General features: G+C 42.2%; 1 protein-coding gene across 1 annotated transcript in view; it reads right to left on the bottom strand.

Annotated features, from left to right (window-relative positions):
• CEMIP2 (cell migration inducing hyaluronidase 2) overlaps window positions 1–26,983 on the bottom strand; it is a 360,647-nt gene that overhangs the window by 109,597 nt on the left and 224,067 nt on the right. Inside the window, exons 11-13 of the mRNA XM_078675757.1 lie at window positions 18,256–18,384; window positions 16,559–16,647; window positions 2,975–3,106 (exon numbers count right to left, since the gene is read on the bottom strand). Of these exons, the coding sequence (XP_078531883.1) occupies window positions 2,975–3,106; window positions 16,559–16,647; window positions 18,256–18,384 (350 nt within the window). The remainder of the gene's footprint in view (window positions 1–2,974; window positions 3,107–16,558; window positions 16,648–18,255; window positions 18,385–26,983) is intronic.

Consider the following 26,983-nt stretch of genomic DNA (forward strand, 5'->3'; position numbering starts at 1 on the left):
GAGATAGTCCTAGTCATACTGTGCTTCTTCTCGAGACGAGTGGACGCATACCAAACCAGAAGAAATCACAATTTCACTGTAGCATGCCTATTACAAGAATTTATCCCAAGGTATAGCTTGCCAGTTTCCCTGAAATCAGATCAAAAGACCTACTCTATTAATGAGATCCTTAGGATGATGTGTGCAGCTCTACAGATTGAACAAAGAATGTAGTAGAGCTATCGGACTGAGGTTTCAAGCATAAAGTTTCACTTAGCAAAAGTGTTTGCATCAATATCACTGAAGTGGCTTGATGCAGTACCTGCAAATGCAATTCTGAAATTCACAGATAAGATCATTGATTACTGCAAAGGATTGGCTAATAAGGTGCGTACAGTTTCTCACCAGGTTGCAGCTTCTACACAAGATCTGTATAGTGAACAGTGACACAACCTCAGTCTGAGTGCTGGGGTTGTGTTGAAGAAGTACGTTCAGAAGACTTGTTTGAAACCAAGATGGCCACTTCCAGATTGTTCTGGTCACCAATGCTGCTGTTAAGTGTGTTGGAGTGCCAAATGTGCAATGCAAACCCATAGGAAGAGTAAGAAATCTGCAGGAAGAAGTATTCTAAGAGCCTGAATAGAAAGCACTGGTGACAGGTTTGTCACAAGTTGAACGACAGCAAGAAGCAGTGACCGAAAGATCATTACAGCAAGGAGAAGAAAGGGCTGAAGATATGCAACCAGTCGCACCAATCCAAGTTCCCGTGATTTCGCAAAGTGGCACTGAAGTCTCTGACGAAGAACAAGAGACACCTCAAGCTGAAAAAAACTACTGAGATAGCATCAGTACGAAATGAAGATTTCCTAGGTAAAGGAAGAAGCACTGAAACAAGAAGAGTCACCCAAGAAGCTTCTATGACCATTCCGCAAACCAGTGTTCGAAAAAGCCTGAAAACAAGAGTATTGGTTGCTCAAATATCAAAGACTATTACTGAAAAAACAGAATCAACCAATGAAAGTGACACAGAAGATGATCAACAGTAATAAAGAAAATCAAGGAAATCAAGAGTGCCTTCTCGAAGGAATTCAGTAACTGATTGGTCATATCATGTGGACAAAGTACTGAATGTCACATTAGATAAATTATGTGATGAGAGATCTGAACTGTATGAGCCATCCTGATATCGAACTTTAGAAAGAACTGAGAAAAGCTGAAACAAATAACTGAGAACTACCATAAGCTCGAAAGAAAACAATAACTGATCAATGAAAAATATTTGTGCTTCTTACTAGACCTTTATTATTTTACTTACTTATTTTAGAGTAGATCAATCTAGGTCCGAGCTGCAGTAGAAGAATTAGAGATAACATTTGTAGGAGAACACATATTTAGGTCTAATGAAAAATCTGAACAGCTGAAAGCTAATCACATTAGAGAAGCTCCTTCAGAATTCTGGACTGAACCTGTGAGCTTGGCTATAAATTATGTGATTGCAGGCAAAATGTACGTTGCCCTAGAAATAGATCGGAAATTGTTATGTGCACAATTTTGCAATAACCGTGATAATGATCAGAATCGTGTTAGTAGGGTTCTTTTTCACAACAGATAGAGAAATTAGATCTACTAATGAAATTACCGCATTGACACACACCACAGATGGAGAGCAATATTCTAGGTTAGTGAAAAATATATTCAACTAATGATGTGAAGTAAATGTAGTGTGATGGTTAAGAAACCGTCAGAGGGAGGGATTGATAGAGCAGGAGAGTTTCCTACAAATATTAGTCAATAACCATCTAATGGTCTTTGGGCTTCAACATGAAAAGTGCACTTTGAAAATGACACGCAGACAATTGGTGCGGAAAAGAAGAGGGTCTCATTTTCAATGACAGGCCTCAACTAAACTTTTCCATTAATAATAATGTTCTTTAGGAGATGCTGAAACATGCACAAATATACTTTATAATACAAATATACTTTATAGTTTGACCTTAATGTGACTGGTTCAGAGTTCGTCTTAACTGTAGAATGTGCCTTTATATTAAACTTACAAAAATGAAACTTGTTCAGAATGAACGTGCAGTTGTACTAAATTAAACAACAATGAAAAGGGTAGAAAAAACAGCGACAGCTTGATAAAATAATGGCTTGACTAGAGAAAATGTAAGGACAGACGCTTAAAAATCTGACCTCAGCTCAACTCTCCGATAACAAAGAAAGGAATGTGTCTTTCATTTTGTGAAATAATGAAGATTCGTGTATATTTTGTTGCTGCTAAATATCATCTGTTCACACAAGAAAGCCATTCACAACCAACTAGAACTTTACTGTACTTGCTGTAGGGAACAGAAAATGTAAGTAATCCAAAATGCATTAAAATGTTATGTTTCGAATGATTTCCTGCTTTATAATCTTTTCTTGCAGCCGAGGAAATGTTTTGCACAAGATCATTTGTTTAGTTGAAATACGGTGTGCTTTATTAGACGGTTAGGAAATGTGGTGAAATCATTTTAAACAAAGAAAAAAATGTGCCATGGCAATCTAAAAGTGTATTATTATACTGCCCGACCTTGTGGACAAACAAAACAACTACATTATGTGCAAATGCTTTTCTGTTCAAATGGAGCCTCATGAAAATGCTTTTCTGCTCAAAAGACTGATCAATGCCAATATACCCAGAAACGCGCAGAAATTCAGTGGTGCGTTTCTTTCTGCTCATAAATGTGCATGAACATTTTATTACTTATCAGCAATGTCTTTGGACAGAATAATTATTAGCCGGACAAACAAGTAATACTGTTGGAATACCCAACGATATGTGGAATGGCATTTATGGTCATAACGTGAGTCATAAACTGTTTGATCAACTTATAACTGATTGGTTAGTTAAACTCCTGTAGAAATAGAAATAAAACAGAAAGAGACCTATTATTTGACTCTACTTTCTGTAAAGCATGTTTGAGATTGCGGTAACGTCATTCCGGGTACTTACGCAGAATTCTGTATAATGATATCCCCTCCACGGACCCAGGCTCCGTGATCGTTATTCTTATAGGCAAGAAGTCCATCGATGACTGCAGCTACTCTAGGCTTCTCAGGGTCAGCATCCAGGTGAGGTCGAAATCTATGAACAATAAAAATATCCATTTGTATTTAAGATACCTCTCCTGCATGTCATTAATTCCAATTAAAGGTTTTTCATGTAAACCGATATCCAAAGATATTCCTTGGGTTGTAGGTCGATGACTGAAAATAGCATAATGCGGAGTGTCTTTAACAATATTGCTTCATTTTTTTTCTCTAATGAGTACAAAACGTAATAAATAGAGGACTGAGAGCATATCAATTTTTCTAAACTAAAAGTCCTAAACCGGGATTGTGAAAGATGGGCCCTTTGCACCCATCACCCAAGAAATGCTGTGTGGTTTGCTTAGTGCTGACATAATCTCATCGCTACTGTTTTTCATGAATGGCTTTCTTAATCTAGTGGATAGGGCTCGCTCTCTCTGTAAACTGGAACATTATTACTTCCATTGAAATGCCTTCACGGCCAGTATAAATTTACACTAAGAAAGTGGTGTTTGTTATTAACCACTGCAAACCCATCTGATTATTTTTAAAGCAGGACTTTAATAATCTGCCTTGACTACAATATACAGCTACAACACTGGCTCTTGCCAACATATATCCCAGAGAAAGTTCAGGTGAAATTAAAGCTTCTTCAGTCAATAACTTTTTTCTTTAACTGGCAGCCTGCTTTTTGTGAAACTTTTCTCCATGACCTCTTTCCACTTACAGTCTATGTTCTCAAAAAAGTATGGAGGTGAGTAAACTGGAGCAGTATGGGGTGTCTCTGTGAAGACTCATACACGTTTGCTGAATCAGTGGCCCTCCACCAGAGGGGGCGGAAAGTCTGCTCGTCAGCATGCAAGACACCTGGTTAGTCGGTTTATGCCCTGCAAATAACAGTGGATGCTTGATCTATTGGACTGACACTTCTCAGACAATATTTCACAGGTATTTCAAAAAGGTACTTGTTGTTGTGCATTTATTCATAAGATAATGGACAAAACATGTAATAGGACATATTCTGGGCCTAACTCTCTCTAAAGATTTTTCACTGGATTTCTTTGCACTTAAATATTTTTCTGAAAGAACTGAAAGCTTATTTTGTTTCAATCTTCCCTCATGAGGATTAGTGGCTTGAGTTTGAATAAGGGGGCAGTGCTTAGAGATCGTTAGGTCAGTTTAAGCAAGTGCCTTTGTGCACTCACTGGTACCTGGCAACACCAAAACATGATTTGATCAGCACTCAGACATTTTGAGCTGGCAACTAAATAGCTGAACAATCCTATTTGGCAGCCTTATGTCATATCTGAGGAGGACTCTGGCACAGGTTTGAACTACAGTACAGCTGAGCAACACTCGAGACATTCGTAACAGCCGAGAAACAACATCTGCGAAGTGCCCTTAACATAATGAATGAAATTAAATGAAAAGGAAATTTAAGCGCAAAAACATTCACCGAAGTGTGTCAAGGCGCTAGTTCATCGCACGAATAGTTAACAAACGGAATGTACCACACCACTGCCAAAACTCAGAAATCCCTTCCACGCTTCTGAAGACCAGTGGTCTTTAAGCAGTGCCATTGACAGAACAGAGCAACAGCATTGTCATCAGCATATTAGGGCTGGCATACTTCATAAAATACACTGGAGTAATTGAGCAGCCCTCTGGCATAATCAAACATTTCCTTGGCATATTCGGAGAGCATAAGTGAGCATCTCAGGATATAAATAAACTGCATCCAGCACTGCAACTGAAGAGCCAGGGCATATTTCAGATGCACCTCTGAAATAATGGACAACTCGTGGAATGAAGGATCAGTGGTATTTGAGATCCCCACTGCCACAGCTGAGCAGCACTAATGAAGTAATAGAGCAGCGCAAGGGGCAAAGGGCAAAACAGAAGAGCGTCAAGGGGATAGTTTAGCTGCCCTGGCACACTAAAGATCATTGTTGGATTAACTGAAAAACGCGTTGGAAATATAAAGGAGCACTGGGCATAACCAAGCCTTGCTGGTCATACTGGGTATCAGCACCATCATAACAGAGAAGCACCAATGGCACGATTGAGTGTGTGCAGCACAGGCCTTTGTAACTCTGGAAGAATTGGAAAACCTCTGGCTGGCAGAATCAGCAGCTTCTTTGAATAAAACCAATATCATAATGAACACTGGTCGGCCATAAATGGTACTTGTAGAGAATTGAAATCAGCTTTAATGGCCACATCAAGAGAGCAGTATTATGTTTTCTGGACCATTTCTAAAGTATTTTATTAGGTCATATCATGGTGAGCTCTGCAACACAATCAGTTCTACAGCACAATGCTGCATTGTGACTACAGTTGAAGACTCTGCTCAGTGTCCATCACCCAATAGCTTCTTTATTCCCAAGCCACTCCCAATTTCTCACCTCGACTTGAGTAACATGTCTCTCCATCCACCACTATCCATGGTACCTATACTTCTGAGTATCACTGTTTTCTCCCCGTCCTGTAGGATTTGTTGCCTGAGTGGGGCCTCGTTTCCCCAGTCCCTTTTACTACACCCACAGGTCGGTGTTCAACAATGCACACCCCTTCATGCTGCGGAGGATGGCCTTATGTAGGGCTATACATTAACCAATTCACGACAGCAGCTACCCCACAGTTATCCCAGCAGTCACCTGGAGTCTACACCCGCTGCCTCACAACCCATTATTGTGGTTACACACCAAAAAGACAGTGGGCTAGGACAAGAAAATAGCTGTACAAAGGTCAGATCTGGTTAAACCAAAGTAACTACAATAAGTCTGACCTGAAAGCAGCAATCAAGGCCTCCTCCATCTGCTCTTTATTCATGTGAAAAATCTAACAACTAATTAACTGATTGTATTCAATGCTTCTTTTAACTAAATCTCGTAATTAAAAGCAAGTCTTTTTGTCTAAATAATAAAATGTATTTATCATTCCCTTAAGACGTTGATTATATTTTCTATGCTGATAATGTATTAAACATTTTTTTTCATTGACATACTATGTTCAGAAGTATTAGTCTGATGTATAATCTAATACATCGATCAAAACAAATGTCTGAATTATTCTCAAAGAACATACAAATACCTCACGAAACACATTAGTCTGAATAATTTACACAAATCAACCCAACAGACATTATTTTTTCCCTATTTATCATGTCAACGTCAACAGCATTTACCAAGAAGTCAAGCAGCACACACATCAAAAAGAACACATCCAACAGAACACCTCACATAAGCCCAACACAGCAGAGATATATGGCTATCTGCTGGCGATCATATTACAATGCAAGCAAGAAGGCAGTCAATACACATAACCCAACAGGTCACATTAAAAAGACCACTAACCGAACACACAACACAGCACAGATACTTCTAACGGAATATTATGTCGCTGCCAAAAGTACTAGCCAACAAGACATGCCTACACAAGCATTTAACAAACTACATTAGGTAGATCTAGGGCCATTGTAATTATGGGGTTCTGTGGCATCTGCATTTTCAACATAATTATGGATTTGCTGCATTTGCCAGATAATCCATCATCTGCTGCATAATCTACAGATGTTAACAACAAAATTGTTTCTAGCTTAAATTGAACAAAAGTTATTAACAACATGGCACCATGTGTTCCAGCACAGTGGAAGGTCCTTCGTGAAGATTGACTGGTAATCTTTCAGTTTCTTATTGCTGTAATTAGTTGTTAAACTGATAGAAATGAGGGGAAATCCTGGCCCAGTGTTACCATTTGTAAAAATGACACAATAATACCATCACAAAATTTGCTGCGTAATTTGCCTTTTCTTGACATAATTTGGTCCTCCCTTACACATAATTTGGTACTCCGCTGCAGCATAAATCCAATGGCCTTAGTTATAATACTTCTTGGACATCATACACAGTGTGAATATTCTACTCATGGTCTGATTAAAAGTCAGGCAGAGCGGAATTATCCAATGAAATTCCACTTCACCTGATTCAGAGTAGTTATTTTATATGGACTAAGGGCCAGATGTACGACCCACAAATTTGCGAGTCGTTTTACGGGTAGCCAGTGAAGTTGTTTTAATTCTTTCTTAAAAGAGACCAATTTCAGTATCCCTGTCAGCAGTCTGGCTGCTGCATTCTGCACGATTTGAAGCCTGTTAAGGTGTTGTTTTTGAACGTTTAGGTAAAGACTATTACATTAGTCGAGCTGTGACATGATGAGTGCTGTGACTACTGTCCTAAGACTGTCTTCAGGAAGAAAGAACTCTGAGAGCCAGGAAACATGCAGAGACCACCTCACGTATGTGTCCCCAAAGGTAAGCTGTGAGTGCAGTGGCATAGTGTGCAGTGGCACAGAGTTGTGCGGTGCAGAGTAGTGTCTAGTGGCATAGAGTGCAATGACGTGGAGCGTATTGGTTTTGAATGCAGTTGTGTAGAGTGCAGTGGCATACAGTGGAATAGTGCACAGTGGAATATAGTGGGGTAGAGTGTAGTGGCACTGGGTAGATTGTTTCAGAGTAGAGTGAAGCAGCCTACAGTGCAGTGGCAGAGCAGAGTGTCAGAGTGCAGTATTGTAGAGTGCAGTGGTGCATTGTAGACTAGAGTAGAGTGGTGTAGAGTGCAGTGGCGTAGAGTGGAGCGGTGCACAGTGGAGTGGTGCAGGGTAGAGCACAGTGGCATAGAGTGGAGTGATGTAGAGTAGCTTGGAGTGGATTAACGGGCATTGGCGTAAAGAAGAGTGGTGCTGAGTAGACTGCAGTGGCATAGAGTGCAGTGGCACAGAGTAGAGTGGAAGAGTTCAGTGGCAGAGAGTGCAGTGTTGCAGAGTAGACTGTTGTAGAGTCTAGTGGTGTATAGTAGAGTGGAGTAGAGTGGATTTGCATTGAGTGCAGTGGAGTAGAGTGGTGCAGAGTAGAGAGGCGTATAGAGCAGTGGCGAAGAGTATAGTAGTGCAGAGTAGAACAAAGTGGCGTAGAGTGCAGTCGCAAAGAGTACACTGGTGTAGAGTCCAGTGGCGTAAAGTGTTGCAGAGTAGAGGATAGTGGGGTAGAGTGTAATAGTGCAGAGTAGACTAGACGGGCGTGCCTGCATTGTTTCTTAGTAAAGTGGTGTACAGTGCATTGGCAGAGAGTGCAGTGATTAGAAATGGGTTTAGTGGCATAGAGTAGAGAAGTACAGAGTAGAGTGATGCAGAGTAGAGTGGTGCAGCATAGATTGCAGTGGAATGGAGTAGAGTTGAGTGAAGTGGCATAGAGTGGAATGGTGCACAGTAGAGTGAAGTGGTACAGGGTAGAGTGCAGTGGTGCAGAGTAGATTAGAGTGGCAAAGTGGATGGCATAGAGTACTTTGTCGTATAGTGGAGTGGTACAGAATAGAGTGCATTTGTGTAGAGTGCAGTGGCACAGAGTGCAGGGTTGCAGAGTAGAGTTGAGTGGAGTGGCACAGAGTGGAGTGGTGTAAAGTGCAGTGGTGAGAGGGCAGTCGTGCAGAATAGAGTGGGGTAGACTGAATTGGCATAGAATAATGCAGAGTAGAGAGGTGCAGATTGAAGTGGCATGGAGCAGAATGGTGCAGAGTTAAGTGCAGTGACGCAGTATGGAGTGGTGTAGTGTGGGTAGTGCAGAGCAGAGTGAAGTGGGGTAGAGTGGAGTGGTGCAGAGTAGAGTTTAGTGGCGAAAAATTTAACATGCATGGTGGGGTAGCATACTGCCATTACAGAAAACAAATCTTCAATTGAAATAACCATTATATTTGCACAGACGGTATTAAAATATTTGTTTCCACCACACTTCAGAATTTCCCCCAGTAGCCAGCATGATTGTCATATAAATCCTCTCTCCTTGAAGTCAGAGAAAGAGAAGTAAACACCAAGTTCCCTCTGAAGACAGAGCCTAACATTTGACCTCTGTCTTTGAATGCACAGCACATTTGACAAGATAAGAGCAAGATTTAAAGCCCTGTTTATAGAAAGATAGCACTCGGAAGGAGATTGTAAAAAAAAAGTATGAGCAAGGGAAGGGATAAACTCAAGCCAGACAGCCTAAAACAAAAAGCCAGTAAATAGAAAGCAAGAAAATCTGAGTTACAAAGGAAAACTTCAATGGCAAGAGACGGGCGGAGTGCATTCCCAAGTAAGCTAGCTGAATGTCCCCTAAATGTTAGCAAACCAGACAGGCTTCATTCAACCTAAAGAGCAAAGCTGGATATGTTACTCAGACAATACACCAAGGTATCCAGCAGATGGTGCTCAGCACTAGACGTTAAGCTGCAGCAATTAATACAGGAGGCATCATTCAATACAGAAAGTCTTGTCAGTAGGAGTGAAAAATGTAAAAGTATTTCTGTCGTACACTGAGCAGTATGACAAAATAGAAATGATCATTTTGACATCTGAGAACATACACAAAATCGATCAAAGATATTACACTACAGAGCAGCAGCCAAATTATTTGCACATTGTAATCTACAGCGATAAAAATATATCTAATTTATTCCCTCGCGACCCTACTCCCCGCGCGATCTCCCCCCCCATGCCCGCTCCCCCACCCAAGAGCCATGCCGGCGTCCATCTGTGCCGGGTATGCCCAGATGTGGGTCTTGTGCTCGCTTTGCCACTGGAACCATGCTGCACCCGACTGAACATCCCCTCCTAGGATCTTAGGTTGCTTGTGTGCCGGTTCAGAGAGGAACATATTTTGCAGCCATAGCTGAACTGCCCCTATTGGCGCAGGATCAAGGCTGATGTGCATTTGGCAAGGTCAGGGGCGGCTGGTGACATTTTCCAGTGGTGCGGCGCAAACTGATTTGCAAGTGCGGGCCCCAGGCCACGCGGGCCCCAGGCCACTCAGGCCGGCGGCGACCCCCCCCACATACACAACACTCAAAGAAATGTATTCACACACCCATACACACAAACACATCCATTCACAACACTCTCCACCAAACATTCATGCATACACGCACGCTCGCACCAAACACTTTAAAATAAAAGAAAAACACCCACTCTTACCTTGCTGCCAGTCCCGGTCCGCGCCACCTCTGGGTTCTGCTCCCCACACGTCACAGGCTCACAGCGTCCCTGGCCAATCCTGGCGCCAGGGGCACAGGTACCTTCTCGCCCGCAGCACGCCCATTAGGGCTCCTGATGGGCATGCGCAAGGCCGCAAAAACACAAGTGCGCATGCGTGAGCACGGGTAAAAATTCACCCTCCGTCCCCACGCAGACGTACTTGTGTTGCCGCCTGTACCATCATGTCAATCAATCAACATGACGCCCGCCCGGCGGTCTGACGTCATGTTGATTCATTGACATGATTGTCATGAGGGAGCTGCGGGCGGCGTCGGGCAGGGTCGGGGGGCTACGCCCCCACACCCCACTGGACGAACCGCGCCTGGGCAAGGTCCAATCAGAGAAAGCTCGCCGAGTAAAAAAGAAAAACTGTGGCCTGGGATGTGGCCCGAGTAATCACCAGTGGCTGAGAATAATTTGAGGATCACATCCATCACCTTTTTTTGGTTACTTCTGTACAACACCATCTAAGGCAGTACAAGCGAGCAGTAACACCGGAAAAGGATAAGTGGTATTTGAGGAGACTGAAGATAAGAGTGAGGAGCGAAAGGAGAGAATTGCAAACATTGTATGGATATTTTTAAAGTATTTTAACCAAGGGGTCACATCCAGAATTAGCAACGTACTAAATGTTATTTTATAATTAGTATAAATGCCAATTTTATATCATAATTTACATAGACCATATGAACCAACCTTCTCCGATAAACATCGCTATTTTGCAAAGACTCAGAAAGGAATTGAAGGAGTTTCTACTACATAGATACAAGACCGTAATGATCAGACAGGAAACTAATCTAAAGTTTGATTTTCAAAGGGACTAAGGTGGGACTTAGATAAACACCAGGACAGAAAGAGATAGAGGGTCTGAGTCACAAAACTTTTTTTGAGATGACTGAGCGTGAGGTATTACTGAAAATGCATTGTTGAAAAATGCTTGTGAGTGAGGCTCAAGTTCAAAAAATATATTTGAGGAAACTAAAACCACCAATATATATAACTAAGGGCTAGATGTAAGTAATTTAGATTTACCTATTCGAAAATACCGAATTTTACCGATTCGGTATTCTCGAATCGATAAATGCAATGTAGGTAATTATTCGGTGAAAAATACCGAATCGGTAATTACCGATTCGCTATTTGCCATTCATTCCTATGGGCCTGTAGGCCCATGTAATTACCGATTCGCTAAATACCGAAAAATTCAAGGGTGGCAGGGTGTCACTTTGACACCCTGTTGCACCCCTGATTAGTGCTGCTGTGCACATGTGGCATACATACATGCCCTAAGGGAATGTATGTCTGTCACACGGCACAGGTGTAAATGCACATTTATGCATTTACATAGGAATTCCTTATTTACCATCAACTAATAGTTGGTGGTAAATAACGAATTCTTAAAGCCCAGAAACACTGTTTACAGTGCTTCCTACATCTCATTTACCGATTCGGTAAATACTGATTCGTTATTTACCGAATCGGTAAAATAGCCTCCTACATAGGAAAAGGCTTTTACCGGTTGGTAACGGCCGATTTCGGCCGTTACCGACTGGTAAAAGCCTACCTATATCTGGCCCTGAGTGTTTAAAAAGCCCCTATGTGGCTGCCTTAATACCATTAAGGTCACCTTGCCAAGCAAGCAAGTCCATTGACATTAGCTGTAATACTGCAGGCCAGATTTGTAACACAGTTTTGTGGCCCTAAATTTAATTACTTATGAAACTACATTTTGCATAGATTTTTGGGCCTATTTCAGAGAATGTTATGAATACCCGAAAAATGTGTAAGTCTATACAAATCTGAGATGAAAGTCTAAAATACATGTATGTATTTCCATACATACCGTATTTTCCGGCGTATAAGACGACTGGGCGTATAAGACGACCCCCCTACTTTTCTTGATAAAATGTAGGTTTCATGCTATACTCGCCGTATAAGACTACCCCTCTTCCAACGTCATGTCATCAAACATGTACGGTAAACATAAGTAGTTGTTAAAAGGCCCAAACAATTATTATACTGCTACATGTTGTACCACATCATACTGCATAACTTGGCATTTCTTGCAGCATAACTCTGCTCAGCCTTGCACATACGTTGGTCTTCCCCTGCCGCATACCTCTCGAGGCCTTTGTTATAGAACAGCATAACTCTAGTGATAGCGTGTCAGTCGTGAATAGCACACAGGTCTTCCCTGGGTTCATTTCCAGCACTACCGCAAGTTGCACCGTGTCCTTCAATTCCTTGCTCTGCGCATTTCAGCTCGAATAGGGAGCCCATGACACCCATATAGAACACTCCTTAACCCCTTCCGGGTACAACTCCATCACGCGCACATCGTACATAATGCCGTGTAAAACTTTGCAACAGAATACAAACACAACCATCAAACCAAACTAAGCACGTTCTGCAACAGCAATGCTTATTTAGTCGGTCAAACAAGATTACAGAAGACCAATGCTTATCAGAAAAGGCTTTCACGTGCAAACACAACCATGGCACGTTTACTGAGGCAATAGCACCCTCTACTGACAAAACGATACATATTTTACACCATGCCTTCCCATTAATACAAAGGCTCAAGACAGTTTGGTCGTTGTTTCCACTCCCAAAAATTTTGTTCCTGGCGTATAAGACGACCCCCGACTTTCGAGACCATTTAAAAAAGTTAAAAAGTCATCTTATACGCCGGAAAATAACTCTTAAACCTCCTTAACTGTAATAATACCAGCCCGGGGGCCCTTTAAAAAAAATTCTGAGTACACCCCACGAGCCAGTTATCTTTTAAACCATCACTTAACAACACTTCGAACCCCACCACTCACTCACTACCACTTAAAACCTCACACACACCACACATAGTCTGTTTATAAAAGTGCTCCCACGTAGACTTGGATAGTAGCACGCCACATCCCGTAGAGGGGTGCGAAGACCCCAATGATGAAGCATGACACCAAGGGTCCTTTTGGTGTGTGTGGGGTATTTTAAAACACTGTGTGCTCCCCACCACTGTAGGGACCACGTACACCTATCAGTGGATTCCACTTTGTTTATATAAGTCTGACTAGGGAGAACGAATCCACTTCCTCTCTCTCTCCCTTATTGTTATTTTTTAGATATTCACGATACCTACAAATAAATCAACTTCACAACTGGCATTCTTGCTTCCACAGTGAAAAGCAAATCACTACACTGGGGATTTTCAACATTCCATCAGGTGGAATACTGATAATTTTATCCTTAATGCTGTTCCCCTTCTTGTCCCTTCTCTCTGTTTTCTAAGTGTGCATTTCACTTGTTAGACAGTAACCTCTCCATCCACTAATTAAGGGAAATACCAGAAAGCAGAAGGACAGAGTTAAAGAGCAAGCGAGAGAGAAGTAGCATCACAAGAAGTGAGGTAGTGACAGCAGAAGTAGAGAAACGTGAGGTAGTAGTGATGTTGGGTAAAGAGATCAAGGTGGCATAGCCAGAAAAATACAGAGAACCAGGAAGAAGCAGGTACAGAGAAAAGGCTAAGATAGTAAAGTAATTCGTCTGAGGTAGAGAGAGCCATAGGCAGGGAGAAGGAAATGTAAATAGCATAAAAGGCATGGAGTACGCAGAGGGTTAGACAGAGAGGTATGGTAAAAAGAGGGATGCGTTAGATCTAGAGGATGGGAGTGGCAGAAATATGTGAGAGTGAGACATGCAAGGTAAACAATGTGGTGATGAAGAGAGAAATGTAGGATGGGATGGGTAAACGTGGGAAAGTAAGATATGGTGGAGAGGATACATTAGTAACGTAGAGAGACAGTAAAGATAGAGAGAAGTGAGATTGATACAGTGGTAGAGTGGGTGAGGTAGAGAAAGCAGTGAAGTAAGAGGGAAGGAAGAAATTAGTATAAAGAGGAGTGTAGAGAGGAGAGGTACCGAGAGCGACGAGAGAAAGAAATTAACAATGGAGAAAAAACTGGCAGTAGAGTAAGAAGAAATGAAAGGTAGTGAGGCATGGTAGAGGGAAAACATTTACAAAGGTGGTGATTGAAGCAAGACAGTGACTAAATGGTTATATAAATTGGTAGCTTTGGTAGCAAGAGAGAAAATGGTGAAAAGATGAGCTAGCGGGAGATGAAGAGTTAAAAAAACTATGTTGGAGAGCAGAGGTAGAATGTGGCAAGGTAGAGGGTGAGAGGTCGGTAGAGGTGTGGTATAGAGATGAGAGAGAAGTAAAGAGGAGGTTGAGAGAAAGGTAAAGTAGGTGAGAGACTGTGAACGGAGATGGAAACAGAGCAGTGAGATGCAAGGAGAGGGGTGTGGTTTAGAGATGCAGCAGAGAGTAGAGGGGTGTGGCAGAGAGTGGCTGAGAAACGGGATATTGAAGTAGTGGTAGGTATAGTGAGTGGTAGAGAGTGCCCGTGTGGCTCCTTGAAAGGTGGGGCCCTAGAACACTGCCCATTTTACCCAGGCTTAAAAAGAATCTGTGTTCATAGGGCATTTTGAGATTACTTCTTTAGAAGCAGTCACATCAACACACTAGGACAAAAAAATAACATGAAAATAACCCATACATGCTTGGTATGAAAAGGGCAGCCAACATACAGCACACATGTGCATTGGCAGTGCTAAGAGTTGTGAGTGCAGCTCTGATATATTTTACGAGTTCATGCATATCTCACACATCAACAAATTTGCTGAAACACATTCACACACAAGCATATACAGACTTTACACAATCTACACGAGAGACCCCATTGCACTTATAACTGAAAATCCATTGCCCCAGCGACTAGATAAAAATTATATAAAATAAATAATTGGTTTGAGAAGGACAATGAAGTGTGGGGCGGAACACATAGTAAATTAAATTATGTATAGATGCCCAGGGTCTCAGGATGACTATGCGTGGACATCAACATTAGACTTAATAGACTTAGCAATTAACATTGGATTTAGACTCAATAGATATGCAACAGACTTAATTTATATTCACCAACTCAGCAAAAAGTACATTTCCGCCTGGGGTTCTCCCTGCTCGTGTGGCAGGTTTGGGGAAAATCTTTCAAACAGTAAAAACTGCTACAATAAACCCTTGCTTTTGAGCAGCCTGGGGCCGCTACCATGGAAATTGCAGAGTTAAACACCTGAAAAAATCCTCCTCCTACTAAAGCCCAGGGACAGAGCAGGATTCTGATTTGTATCACATTCCATTGTTCTGTTGAGTTTTCACAGTTGGTCACAAAGTAGAACACATCGAGCACTGTTGTAAAAGACTGACAACTGAATTCGGGGACAGCTTGGCGGACTGATACAAGGGTCAAAGACACCGCTGGTTGAGCCATCTCACTAGCCCCTCCCATCAAAACCCAGAGGTGCAGCCTGAACCCCAATAGTGTTGCACGTCATAAGCTGCAATTCTTCATTCTGCGAATGTTCACTTGTCCCAAGTGCCATAAACCGGTTACAGCCCACACTGGTGTGATATCTTTCTGGGAATAGGCTGTCTGAAAGGGCCTGTAGAGCTTAAACTTCATAGTGCCACGGCATCCTCTCATAAAACGTATAAAAAGTGCAGCAACAACTCCTTGCACTGCTCCCGTCACAGAGGGCGAGACAAGCCTATCCGAATTCTAAAATCGAAAGGCTTGAAAGGTAATTTGCTTTAAGACAGGACAAGCAGCAATAAAACCACCACTAAGGAAACAAGCTTTTCTCCGTGGAGCCAACGGGGGTATGGAAAGTGATAGAGCGAGATGCGCGAGCTGTGTGCTTGCAGAGTGGAGACGCCATGCGTGTGCACATCGGTTGTCTGTGCGCGCACATGATTTGTCTCCTTTCGCAAACCAAAGCGACGACAATAGAGTCTCACCAAGGCGATACAGCGCGTGCGCTGCTTTCGCTTCACGAGACCTAAAAATGTTTTAAATGGCATAGTACCCCCAGTCCAAATCACCCTCAGAGGCATTGTGTAGCAGCCAATATTAGGGGACGTACAATACAATGCTTATATGCAAACCGCACGTAATGACACAAAGTGGGCTGAATCCATTTACAATCTTGTGACTTGTTTGCATAAGTACAAATACCACAAAATAAAAACCCTAATTGAATAAAGTTTGGGTTGTTTATTGGCGCAGTGTAATGTTTTCACCACGAGGGTCTTGGCATCTTAAATGTCAACTATTGTAACCATCACTTTGTTCGAACACCAAACACCCTACCATTCTTCTTTGACTCTAGTTCCACCTCTATTAAATATGTTGTTTTATGTTAGTTGCAATTATGTATTCCCAACAACCAATGTGTGGCATCAAACTACACTCATTAGGTGGGCACACTTCTCTGCTGATCCACAGTGGCCACCTGAGTTAGAGGAACAATGAATTTATAGCGTGTGCTCTATTTTTTGGGGATGTTTGCGCGTATTGCACGAGCTTATACACGAGTGAGTTCAATGTCTTACCTGGCACTGTTGTCCAAACAGAGGTATTCTCTTGCATCTTCACTACTGGCATTCGAGGTTTTCACGCCCTTGTCAATAAATAAACCAGCCTGAGTAGAAAAAAATGCTTGGTTAGGATGGCGATAATTAGCATCCCCAGTATGAATACCCCTACTTGTATTTCCTGGAGCATGCCAAATAAAGCAACGCTCATAAATTATATATTCTTGTAGGCTTCATGATTTGAGTGAGAAAGGAATTTACCTCATAGAAATCTGGAACGATCAATCTTTGAACAAGCTGTTAACTTTAGCAAAATATGTTTGCTCCCTGAAGAGACATGTATATTACACAAATCAGACACTAATTTGGTGGCATGTCAATAAGGCCCTCATTATGATTGGCTGAATTTTCCCCACCAATGGAGTTACCAATACCAAGCGTACTGGTGATTTCAAAGGTGTGGGAAATCCAGCCCATTACGAGTAGGACCTTACAGTCCACTACGAAATGAGGATTTACTGGGCGGAGAGGGGAAATAAGTAATTCCGGGTCAGATTCTGATGGTAATTTCTCATTTTGAGCCAGACTTTGACCAGGAGATGTGGGCTGCTTTTAGCTAAGCGATCTACAGTGTTTCTCCAAATCTCATACTGCCCTGGGGACCTGCTACTGGTGTTATCGGCCCCATCGGAATTATGAGGCCACTTGTAAATAGGACCTAAATGGAGAAATCCACCCAGCATAATATGTGTTAGAACTGATATGCGAGTTGTGTGTAGCTTTTCGGGGCACTTCATCTTTTGAACGGTACATTCCTGATGAAGGCAAACAATTCACCTGCGATCATTCCTACTTTTAATCAAGAGACTATTGCTGCTGCCAGGGTTAGCTTTTTAAATCATATTGGGATGTTTGTTTGAATGACATCCAAGTTATAATCTGGATCACATCTGATCTCCCTTTTGGTGCCAATTGTTCCGCCAACAATTTTAGGAAATCAGAGCATGATTAGGTTTTCTATTTTTCTTTTTGTCTTTGAAGCAAAACAAGCTCAACACTTAGTTTCATTTATGTTTTCCTGAGTTTGAAAATAGGTGTCTCACTAATTCAATTAAATGTTAAGAGGAGGGAGAGAAAAGGCAGTTGTGTGGTTGGCTATGTATTTGAAGTTGATGGTGAGAGAGAATCTACGAGTGGTAAACTTTATCGCAATTTAACAAAATTTGCTTTACTTTCATTAGTCTCACCTTGCTAGTTTGTGTGCAACAGAAACTACCCTCCCTCCCTTCTGAAACAGAGTGCATGGGAAGAGCGCTGAGAGGCAGTGCGTGCAGTATCTTTCATAGCTCTCCTTGACCGGTGCATTTTCACATGCATGATGACAAAGCACAAGTGGGAGATGTGCGCAAAAAAAGCACACAGCTCACAACAGCATCAAATTAAGTAAAACACAGACTAACCACTATTAATCTGTTTTTCTACAGGAAAATGACAAAGAGGCTTGTGAGCTGTACACCTACGGCTACTGTGAACTAGTTAAGTAAATACCTGGTGGTTTTTTCAAACCTGGAATGACTAGGCCAGGTTTAATTCAAGTTGGAGTAGCCAGGTGAGGATGTGCTGCACAAGTGAATTAACGGGAAAAGTTAGGTCAGCCCCATTACATGCATTGGTGTACACATTTTAGGATTTTTATGTTCTAAAACGTAATATACCTTAAAATTAGAATGAACACGGTTATTATAGAAAATGCCAAGTGGTGTCAGTTCAGCTTTGGTTTCTGGGTGGAGGCCGTGCGAGTCGCCTGTAGACATCTTGTGGAACACATACCATATTCCTGCATCCTGCAATAAAAGAGCACCGTGCATAGTAACCAATGACATCAATGGGAAGTGACTAAATAATACAACCGCATGGAAACAATTAGTCAGCTATGGTGCATTACCATGAAAAATCATATGATCAATGTCAGATGGCCTGAAAACAATGGTTTACCAGGTTTAAACACAGACCAGAGGGAGGGACGGAGTAGTGTCGAAGGTCACCATATTGTTAGAGACAGATGTAGGCAAAGCACACTGAGACAGAGGGATACAATGGTTATTGAGCACTGTGCCTCGATGCCCCACCCTAATCATTAACAACTGGAGGGTAATGTGAATACTGTGTGAACTTTAGGATTTCTCATACATAGGTATGTGTTGTGAAAAAATGTTTTAAAACGTTAGCAAATACATTTGTACATATCCTGAAAAATGGCACAAAATCAGTTTTTTCTTATTGTGTCAGAATTGCACATCTGGTTTTTGTCTCTGCCATCCCCAGGCGCAGCTGTTAGTATTAGATGTGAATCTGCTCTAGTGAACACTTAATGGGATCAAAGCACAATTAGCTCTCCTGGTGGATCTGGTGTGTTCCATTACCCTCTTTAAGACAGTGATGCTTATTTCTGGTGTTGGGGCCGTGATGTGGGAATGATCTCTCTGGCTTATTTATCCTAATTCTTGTAAATATAGGGGTCATGCTGGTCTCAGCACATAGGAGCGTTTATGGTTCACAGGAAAGTATTTTATTTTCAGATCTAGGTTTCACCAGCACAGCTATTCTTTCAAAGAGGCCCACTGCTTGCAATATACATAGCATGTATTTTAGGGCCGCCATTTCGACCAGTGGACTTCTTCGATTAGACTGTGTCAGGCAAAGGCTTAAGACTTTGTCATTCACATTTTGGCTCCGCTCAGGGCAGTATTTACATATCACATAATGCTACTGCTGTTTCAATGTATCCTTCAGCCTAAAGTCAAATACTGCATTGAACTGCATGAGGGAATACTTTACAGTATTGCCTTCCCTGGCAACTCGTGTTAGCTCCCACAAGTAGGTCTCACCCTACTGTGATCAAGTTGCATAGATTAGACCATTAAATCCAGATCTATTGGCTTTGCCAGTGTTTGTTCCAATGGCCTAAGGCCTGCTACCCAAGCTCTGTCCACTTATGCTAACAGTCTAAAGGGATTGTTGCTGAGACATGAAACAAACGATGTTTCCTAAGAATAGATGTGGTGAAGGCCTTTTGAGGTGCCTCGACTAGAATCCTTTCCGCAGAGTTCTATACTTTCAGCAAGTGGCTACCCAGTGGCTCTGGCCTGGTGATCAAAATGGAGAATATGAGAATATATGGATTGACTTCTGGTAGGAAACAGTTACTTATTTTTTAAGTTAATGCCAGCGACATTTTAAGATTTAAGGATACCAGATTGTTGAAGGGATCAAAATAGCAATATAGGTTGCAGTTTTTTGTGTGATCGAGTCCACGATTCCTTTTGGGGTTTAGGATGGACTCAAGTGAGTGTAATCATTATCCGTTTCATTTAGAGCCAATCAGCAGTAGTCTGTGGCACCAACACATATTCTTATGAGGGGGGCCGAGTCAATGTATTACAAGTTGGGATTAAGGACTGGTGTGCTTGGAAAGTGGACTGCGGATTGAAGGACTACTGTAGGTCAGCAATGTACATGTGACATCCAAATGCTAAGGTCTACCAACATGTGGTGGTAAACACATCATTGTGGCCGTGTTAAATTTGTCTACACTCCGAACCAGCAGGTGAGGAATGACTGCAAACATATTTGTTACCTTATTGGCATCTGTACAATATTTGAGGTGCTCCAGGAGAATATTGCAATCCAAAGCTATCAGTATTGCTAAACTGTTCAGAAGGAGCATTAAGACTGTCACACCATTAGTTAAGTTTGGATAAATGACTGTCATTTATGTCAGGGATGGTGGCGTTTGCATATATAGCGGGTATTAAGCATGAGTCGACTCATATTTCGATCTTATGCTCGAAATTGCAAATAAATCACAATTGACAAAATGGATGACAACATGCAATACATGAATATTTTGAGAGCATCTTTGCAGCACAAAATATCTAAATTAGAATCCATTCATAAAGACAAGAATGTACTCAAAGGATGCGATACACATTGTCAGAGACCCTAGTCAGATTATGGCAGTCTATAATAAACGCATTGAAGAGTTGGTACCCTTTAATCTTACTCATATTTGAAACATCACCACCCGTTACTAATTTGAGCCATTGGTCACTTATGACAGAACTGCATGTGTTCTCTTCTAAACAAAGAAATTAGTATTTTCAAAGAGCGGGCTTCATAGCCGCTAGATAGAAGTTAACAAGTTAAATAGTAGGGCTTCTGTGTTTAATCTAGGGGTTGCATCACTTGTTCTAAAAACGTGCATCCATGGAAAAGAGGACTCTTACATTAGCTAGGGAGGGTTCCACATTTGTAGATCTCTGGCAGCCATTTCTCGCCCTATTGGCCTCTGAGTTTAGGGAGCTCACCTGCCCGAGGTACCTTCGCCTGCTGCGCCTATTGGCCCCCTCCGAGGGTGAGCCCCAGGATACCTCGCTGAAAGAGGAGAAGTAAGCCTGTCTCGCATTGGCCTCTTATTTGGTGGACGAGGGTTTGGGTGGGGGGTGGGATGGGAGGGTAGAATAAGTTTCCTTTTTCTGCCACTTGTACATGTGAGTCTGTTGGCTCCCTTATCTATCTGCATTTCATTGTTGGTTTACCTGACCAGCGTTGAAGAACATATGTGTATCACACGGTTAGCCTTAGATTACGAAATGCTAATAAAAAGATTTAAACCTAAAAACTTGCATCCACAATGGCAAAAATAACTCCACTTTCAAGGCGAGTGACCGAGGCACCATTTATTGCGGCACTGCTGCTAAACACACAGTAACTTCTTTGTTATCGCCTGCATCTCAAACTTTTATACAAGGACAGATGTTGAACGGCAGTTGTAACCATCATTTCAGTGCAGATCAGTCTGGAACTTTCAACAATTTCCACTGAACTATGTCCATCCCTTAGGCCCAGTTATCAAATGTATTTATTTCCACACCTAAGCACATAATGAGTGCCAAATACTTTCATTCACAAACCGTAAAGTTGCAGCTGTTAAGGGATTTGCACGTCCATAATGATACACCAGTACAATTTCATTTCACGTATGTTCAAATTTGCTGACAGGGGAGGATTATCCCTCCCAATCAAACAGGTTTCCGTAAAGGCCAAGGGACAACAACCAACATCATGGCCCTGTCCTTACTGATGGGCGAATCAAAAAAACACCAAGCTACCGCTATTTCTCTCATTTATTGATTACACTGCGGCCTTCGACCATGTGGACCGGAATAAACTTTGGGGAAAACTATTCAATTGGGGCATTCCGAAACATCTCTTAGATGCCCTAATACTGCTCCACTCTAACACCTGGGTTAAAATTAAACTTGGAACTGGCCAGCACCTCTCGAAGCAGATAAGGACAACTAAAGGACTAAAGCAGGGGTGCTTATTAGCGCCAATTCTTTTCAATCCGTTTATTTCGGACTTACCGGAAGAACTTGACCTATGCCGCAATCATGCGCCCAAGCTAGGAAAAGTCACCCTCCCTAGTCTGTTATATGCGGACGATTTAGTGCTGATAAGCCGGTCGCCAATAGGCCTTCAGCATCTTTTGAATTGTACCCATGCCTTCTCGGTAAAGAATGCCTTAGAAATAAACCTCAACAAATCTAAGGTCATGACAGTAAACTACAGGAAGAAAAGGATCCCTTGTTGGTACCTGAATGGAGTAAAGCTTGAACGGGTAGCCACATACAAGTACCTTGGCGTCATGTTGGATTCTAAGAACACGTCTAGGCCTCAGCTCCAGTCTATTCGAGGGAAGGCAACAATGACCCACCTCGCATTGAAATCACTAAAGACTAAACTCCCTGACCTCACCCTTAAACCCTTCCTTGAAATCCTCCGAGCGAAACTTCAACCAATGCTCACCTATGGGAGTGAATCGTTGCATGGGAAGGACGCTGCATTGCTAGACACAGTTCTAGCCAATTGTTACAGGGCCATCTTCAATCTTCCCAAATACGCATCTCCGGCCCAAATTCGTTTAGAATTTGGGGTGGTCAAACAAACACTAGAAAGACGGAGTGCATATGTAACTAACTGGCGCAAGATTCGCGATGCAGATCCTGACTCCCTAAATGCCAGCGACTGGGAAGAGCTACTTAGATGTCGCACTTCACTGCCTAGGGACTACCTATTTGGATCTCTTGACGTGCTAGGCTTATCCGATATTTGGGAAACCGCCATAGATCACCAGTCCTTCAAAAAGTTGGGAAAAAAATCTGCCCGAATAATTTCGGCGATAGAAGATAAGAAAGACCTAGCCAACAGGGCGCATGGATGGATAACGGTGGGAGATTACGGCAAAATACAGCCACAGGCATATCTTAATATCGGGATGAAAATAAAAATCAAAGAAAAGTTCCTGAAACTGAGCTTTGGAGCTATCCCGATATTACCGCACCTGCCACCAAGGGAGAGAACTCATGCCTCGGCTCTATGTCGCCTGTGTAAATCTGGCAAGGAGGACATCATCCACGTGATATGCATCTGCCCGAGACTAATGGACTTGAGGCACAAGCTGTTGCTACCTTTTTTTAGATCACATGCCGTTCGGACTTGTAGGCAGGCAGTCAAACTGTGTTTTTCCTCCAGTGACATTAAACTGAACTGTCAGGTTGTGAAGTTCTTTGATTTAATGAAGGAAAGACTCAAGCACACCTGAAAGACTCATCGGGACTTAATAACAACCTTGAATTGACAATAGTAACTGCTGTATTTTAAATCATTTGTACTGTCATATGGCGTTTTATATTTTTGTAAAGATTTTAATTAATCATATACAAATAAATATGTTACTTACTTACTTACTGACAGGGGAGGATTGGGGGCAATCTAGCTTGTGGATGGTTTTCTAGGAAGAACACCTGCTTTTGACAGGCACACTCAGACAAAATCCACACTAAGTAATTCGCTCCTGACAGGGACAGGATTAGTCAGGATCCAAGAATAGGAGACAACACTTCTAAAAACGTTTGGGGATGCCGTAAAGGTGTCTCTCCAACAAGTAGAATGTTTTTCACTTGGAAAGACAAAAAAATGGTTCTAAAACGCATATGAAAATTCATGTTATACATGCTCGGGTAAAAGGGTACACCAGTCACATGTATGCATTGCGCAACTGCTTACATATCTGAGTAAAGCTGAAAACTGCAACAGTCATAGCTACTCGGAAAAGCTTTGAAATTCTCTGTGAATGCCACAAAATCGGAAATGTACTAATATAGAAGAAAACCAGAACTTCTTCTTTTTTGTGAATTGAGGTCACTATAACTAAGTGAGAAGGCCAACATGTGTATCTATTTACAGTGTAAAGATGTATGGCCTTACTTGGCAGTTAGTGGACAGGGTACTCCACCAAATTATTTGAAATGTTTTGCTCCAGACGCTTCCTTGTAATCTACCATTAAAAGTAGCTGCAAATAACAAGAAAGCTTTTTTATAAACGTTAAAGATATAGATTACCTATTTTAATTATGAGCATTATTAGGCAAAAATCTAAGAGAAAGAAAACAATTTTCTACTAAAATTTTGTAATTTTGTGTAGAATACTTTTTGTAATACCAGTTTTGCTAGTATGTTTGATACCCAAGTGTTGTTTTTTCCAATCTATTGTCACCACATCTTGCCAGGAACGTATGCCTTCATTTTATCTGCCTCAGGAGATGAGACATACATGATGCATATGTTAATTTCAAATATTTGATATACTTTTAAATGTATTCTTTCATTGTTCGGTTAGCAGCAGCTCTCAAAGAAAGCAACTCCACAAATGTATGCCCTCTATTTGTGCACAACGCAGGTTAAGTACAGGAGATGCAGGGCGGGTTCCTCCGCACTGCTTGAAAATGTGCCTTTTGCAGGCTCTTTTCTGTAGCTGTTATTACACTTTCAATTGCTGACACCCAGAACATTCCTACACATACACTGCATTGGATTCATCCTCTGAGCACTCGCTGCACAGTGCTCTCGATTGCATTCCTCGCTGTCAATATCTGTAAGTTTTAAATAAGAATTAGTGGTGCTGAATAACATCCATGTACTTTTTTAGGTTTCACCTGGCGATCCGCTGCGCAGCAGCGTTCGCGCAGGCGAAATCTAATGTTAGAACAGTATGGGGGACTTGAACCCGCCCCTTCTTCCATTGGCTAGCTCCATAAATGGAGGCTAGCCATTGGAAGACATCGTTGTCAATCACTTTTTCCCGGTCAGAACGCGAATCGTGGGCGTTTCTGACTCTTTTTTAAGTCCCGCCCCTTGTTGCCGTTTGTCTAGGCCGCGCTGTGATTGGCTGCTGGCCCGGGACACCCCCGTGACGTCATTCCCCGGGCCGCGCTGTGATTGGCTGCCGGCCCGGGACACCTCCGTGACGTCATTCCCCGGGCCGCGCTGTGATTGGCTGCCGGCCCGGGACCTGACTTGTTATTTTTATTTTGGTTGCCATCCTTCCCGACCTTGTGCCTGCTGTTGTAACCGCCCCATTCAGCCCCTGGAGCTCCATACCCATCCTCCCTGTCCTGTTTATAACGGCCTACCCGCACAAAACAGATGTAGGCGGAATGTAAACATGATCAATGGCCCACAGGCAGCTTGTATAGGGGAGAAGTATAAATTCTGGGTGCCGATTGGAGCCTCAAGCTGTGACGCAGTCTCGCAAATCAGACCTCGAAAAAAAGGTAACTAAAATTAAAGAACACACCAGCTCTCCACCATGCATATATCCTCGATAAACAAACATCGCATTGCTAACTCTCTCTTCTTCGACTTTGAGAGTAAGTTGAATACCACTGTTTTACGTGACGCATTGTGCCATTGTCTCTGTGGTGCCATGTCGGCGCTATAAAACAGAAATACACACCCAAAAAACAAGATTCTTTCTAGATATTATGTGTTATGTCCAAAGCAAATGTATCCAGTCTCCCTCTGCCAAGCGGCCACGAGATGGCGCTGCCCCATGACCGGGAGATGGCCTTTTGTTGTTTCCCCACAGACTGTACGCTGCTCGCTCGCCCGCCGCTTCGTGTTTACTGCGTTTTTTTATGAGAATCGTGGAGGACGGGCGGGTAAAGCTTCAGTTTTATGGCAAATGATGCTAAAGAGCAAAATATTGATAAATGTTGGCCCATCTCCATTTCAGGATCACAATCTAGTTTACTTTGACTGGTGTATTTGATTGATACGTGTCTAAAATGCATTAACTTTGAGGTAAAAGGTGACACCGTTTTTCTGGATGGCTCTGCTAGAGCAAAACGTTAAGTACAATATCAAATAGTAAGGCGTTTATAAATGAGTTATGTTTTGCCTTTCCCAACACGCTGACTAACTCCTGGGTATTGAAAACATGTTATCTGTACTAGATTTTAGAGAAAGGTGGCTGCGCACGTGCATTCGCATGCACGTGACGTCACATACCTTCAATGCCAGCATACAACGCTGCCTACAATAGGCCAGGAATTACCACCTTTAGGCAGGCACCTGCATTATGCACAACCACCGTGGGTGATTATGTAGGAGACAAGGATGTCCCTAATACGTCAAGAAGTAACACAGTGGTGCAAAGGCTGCCTACAATATCTATGAATGGCCACATTTATGACAGGGCGAGTCATATGCCACAGTATGATGCCATGGTGTAATAGATGCCAGTAATTATCTCCATACTGCCACAATCACCATTATGCCCTGGGTGGGCGCACGGGATGTACACGACACGTCACAAATAATCACCATTCTGTAAGGGCAGGTGTTAGTCAGAAATAGGAGCTACCACCCTTGCGTCATACCAGAATGTTACCAGGGACGAGCAATGGGCCTCCTCCCATGGAAGACCATAGGTTGGCGATAATTACAACCGTCCTGCGAGGCTCAGTACTTGTTGCCAACAAATGCCACCTTTGTGCCTGGGCCAACATTTCACTAAGACCGACAGTGGGCCCGCTTCTCCTGCATGCACTCAAAGCCACGCATGCACACACTAATACATGCGTGTATGAACTCACACAAACATGCGTGTGCGCACAAAAACACACAGCATCAACATTTTTTCAATTACCTTCCCCTCTGGCCAATTTTCAAGGTCTATTAAAATATTTGGAATTAGGACGGAAATGTTAATTTTGGATCCGATTCTCTATGTAATTCTTCATTATCTGCTACCTACAGCCCCGTTTTACTGAAAGCTCAAAGATAATATTCAAAACAAGTATTTTGACAGATTTATTAAGGTGGGTATTAATTTACCTGTTATTGGTTGTGTTTCTAACTTGGGGAGTACATGGCGCTATATAAGTATATAAGTACTGTTGAATTGAATCTCATAGAGAAATTAATTGAAGGCTGTGTGACACTGCACAACAGCAGCAATCCATTGATGTATGATAGATTAAAAAAAAGTAGAAATTGAGTTTTATAAGATGGCGAATCCTCTTGATGTCTCTTTCTTAA

The sequence above is a fragment of the Lissotriton helveticus genome, chromosome 2_1, assembly GCF_964261635.1.
Source record: "Lissotriton helveticus chromosome 2_1, aLisHel1.1, whole genome shotgun sequence".
Classification (NCBI taxonomy): domain Eukaryota; kingdom Metazoa; phylum Chordata; class Amphibia; order Caudata; family Salamandridae; genus Lissotriton; species Lissotriton helveticus.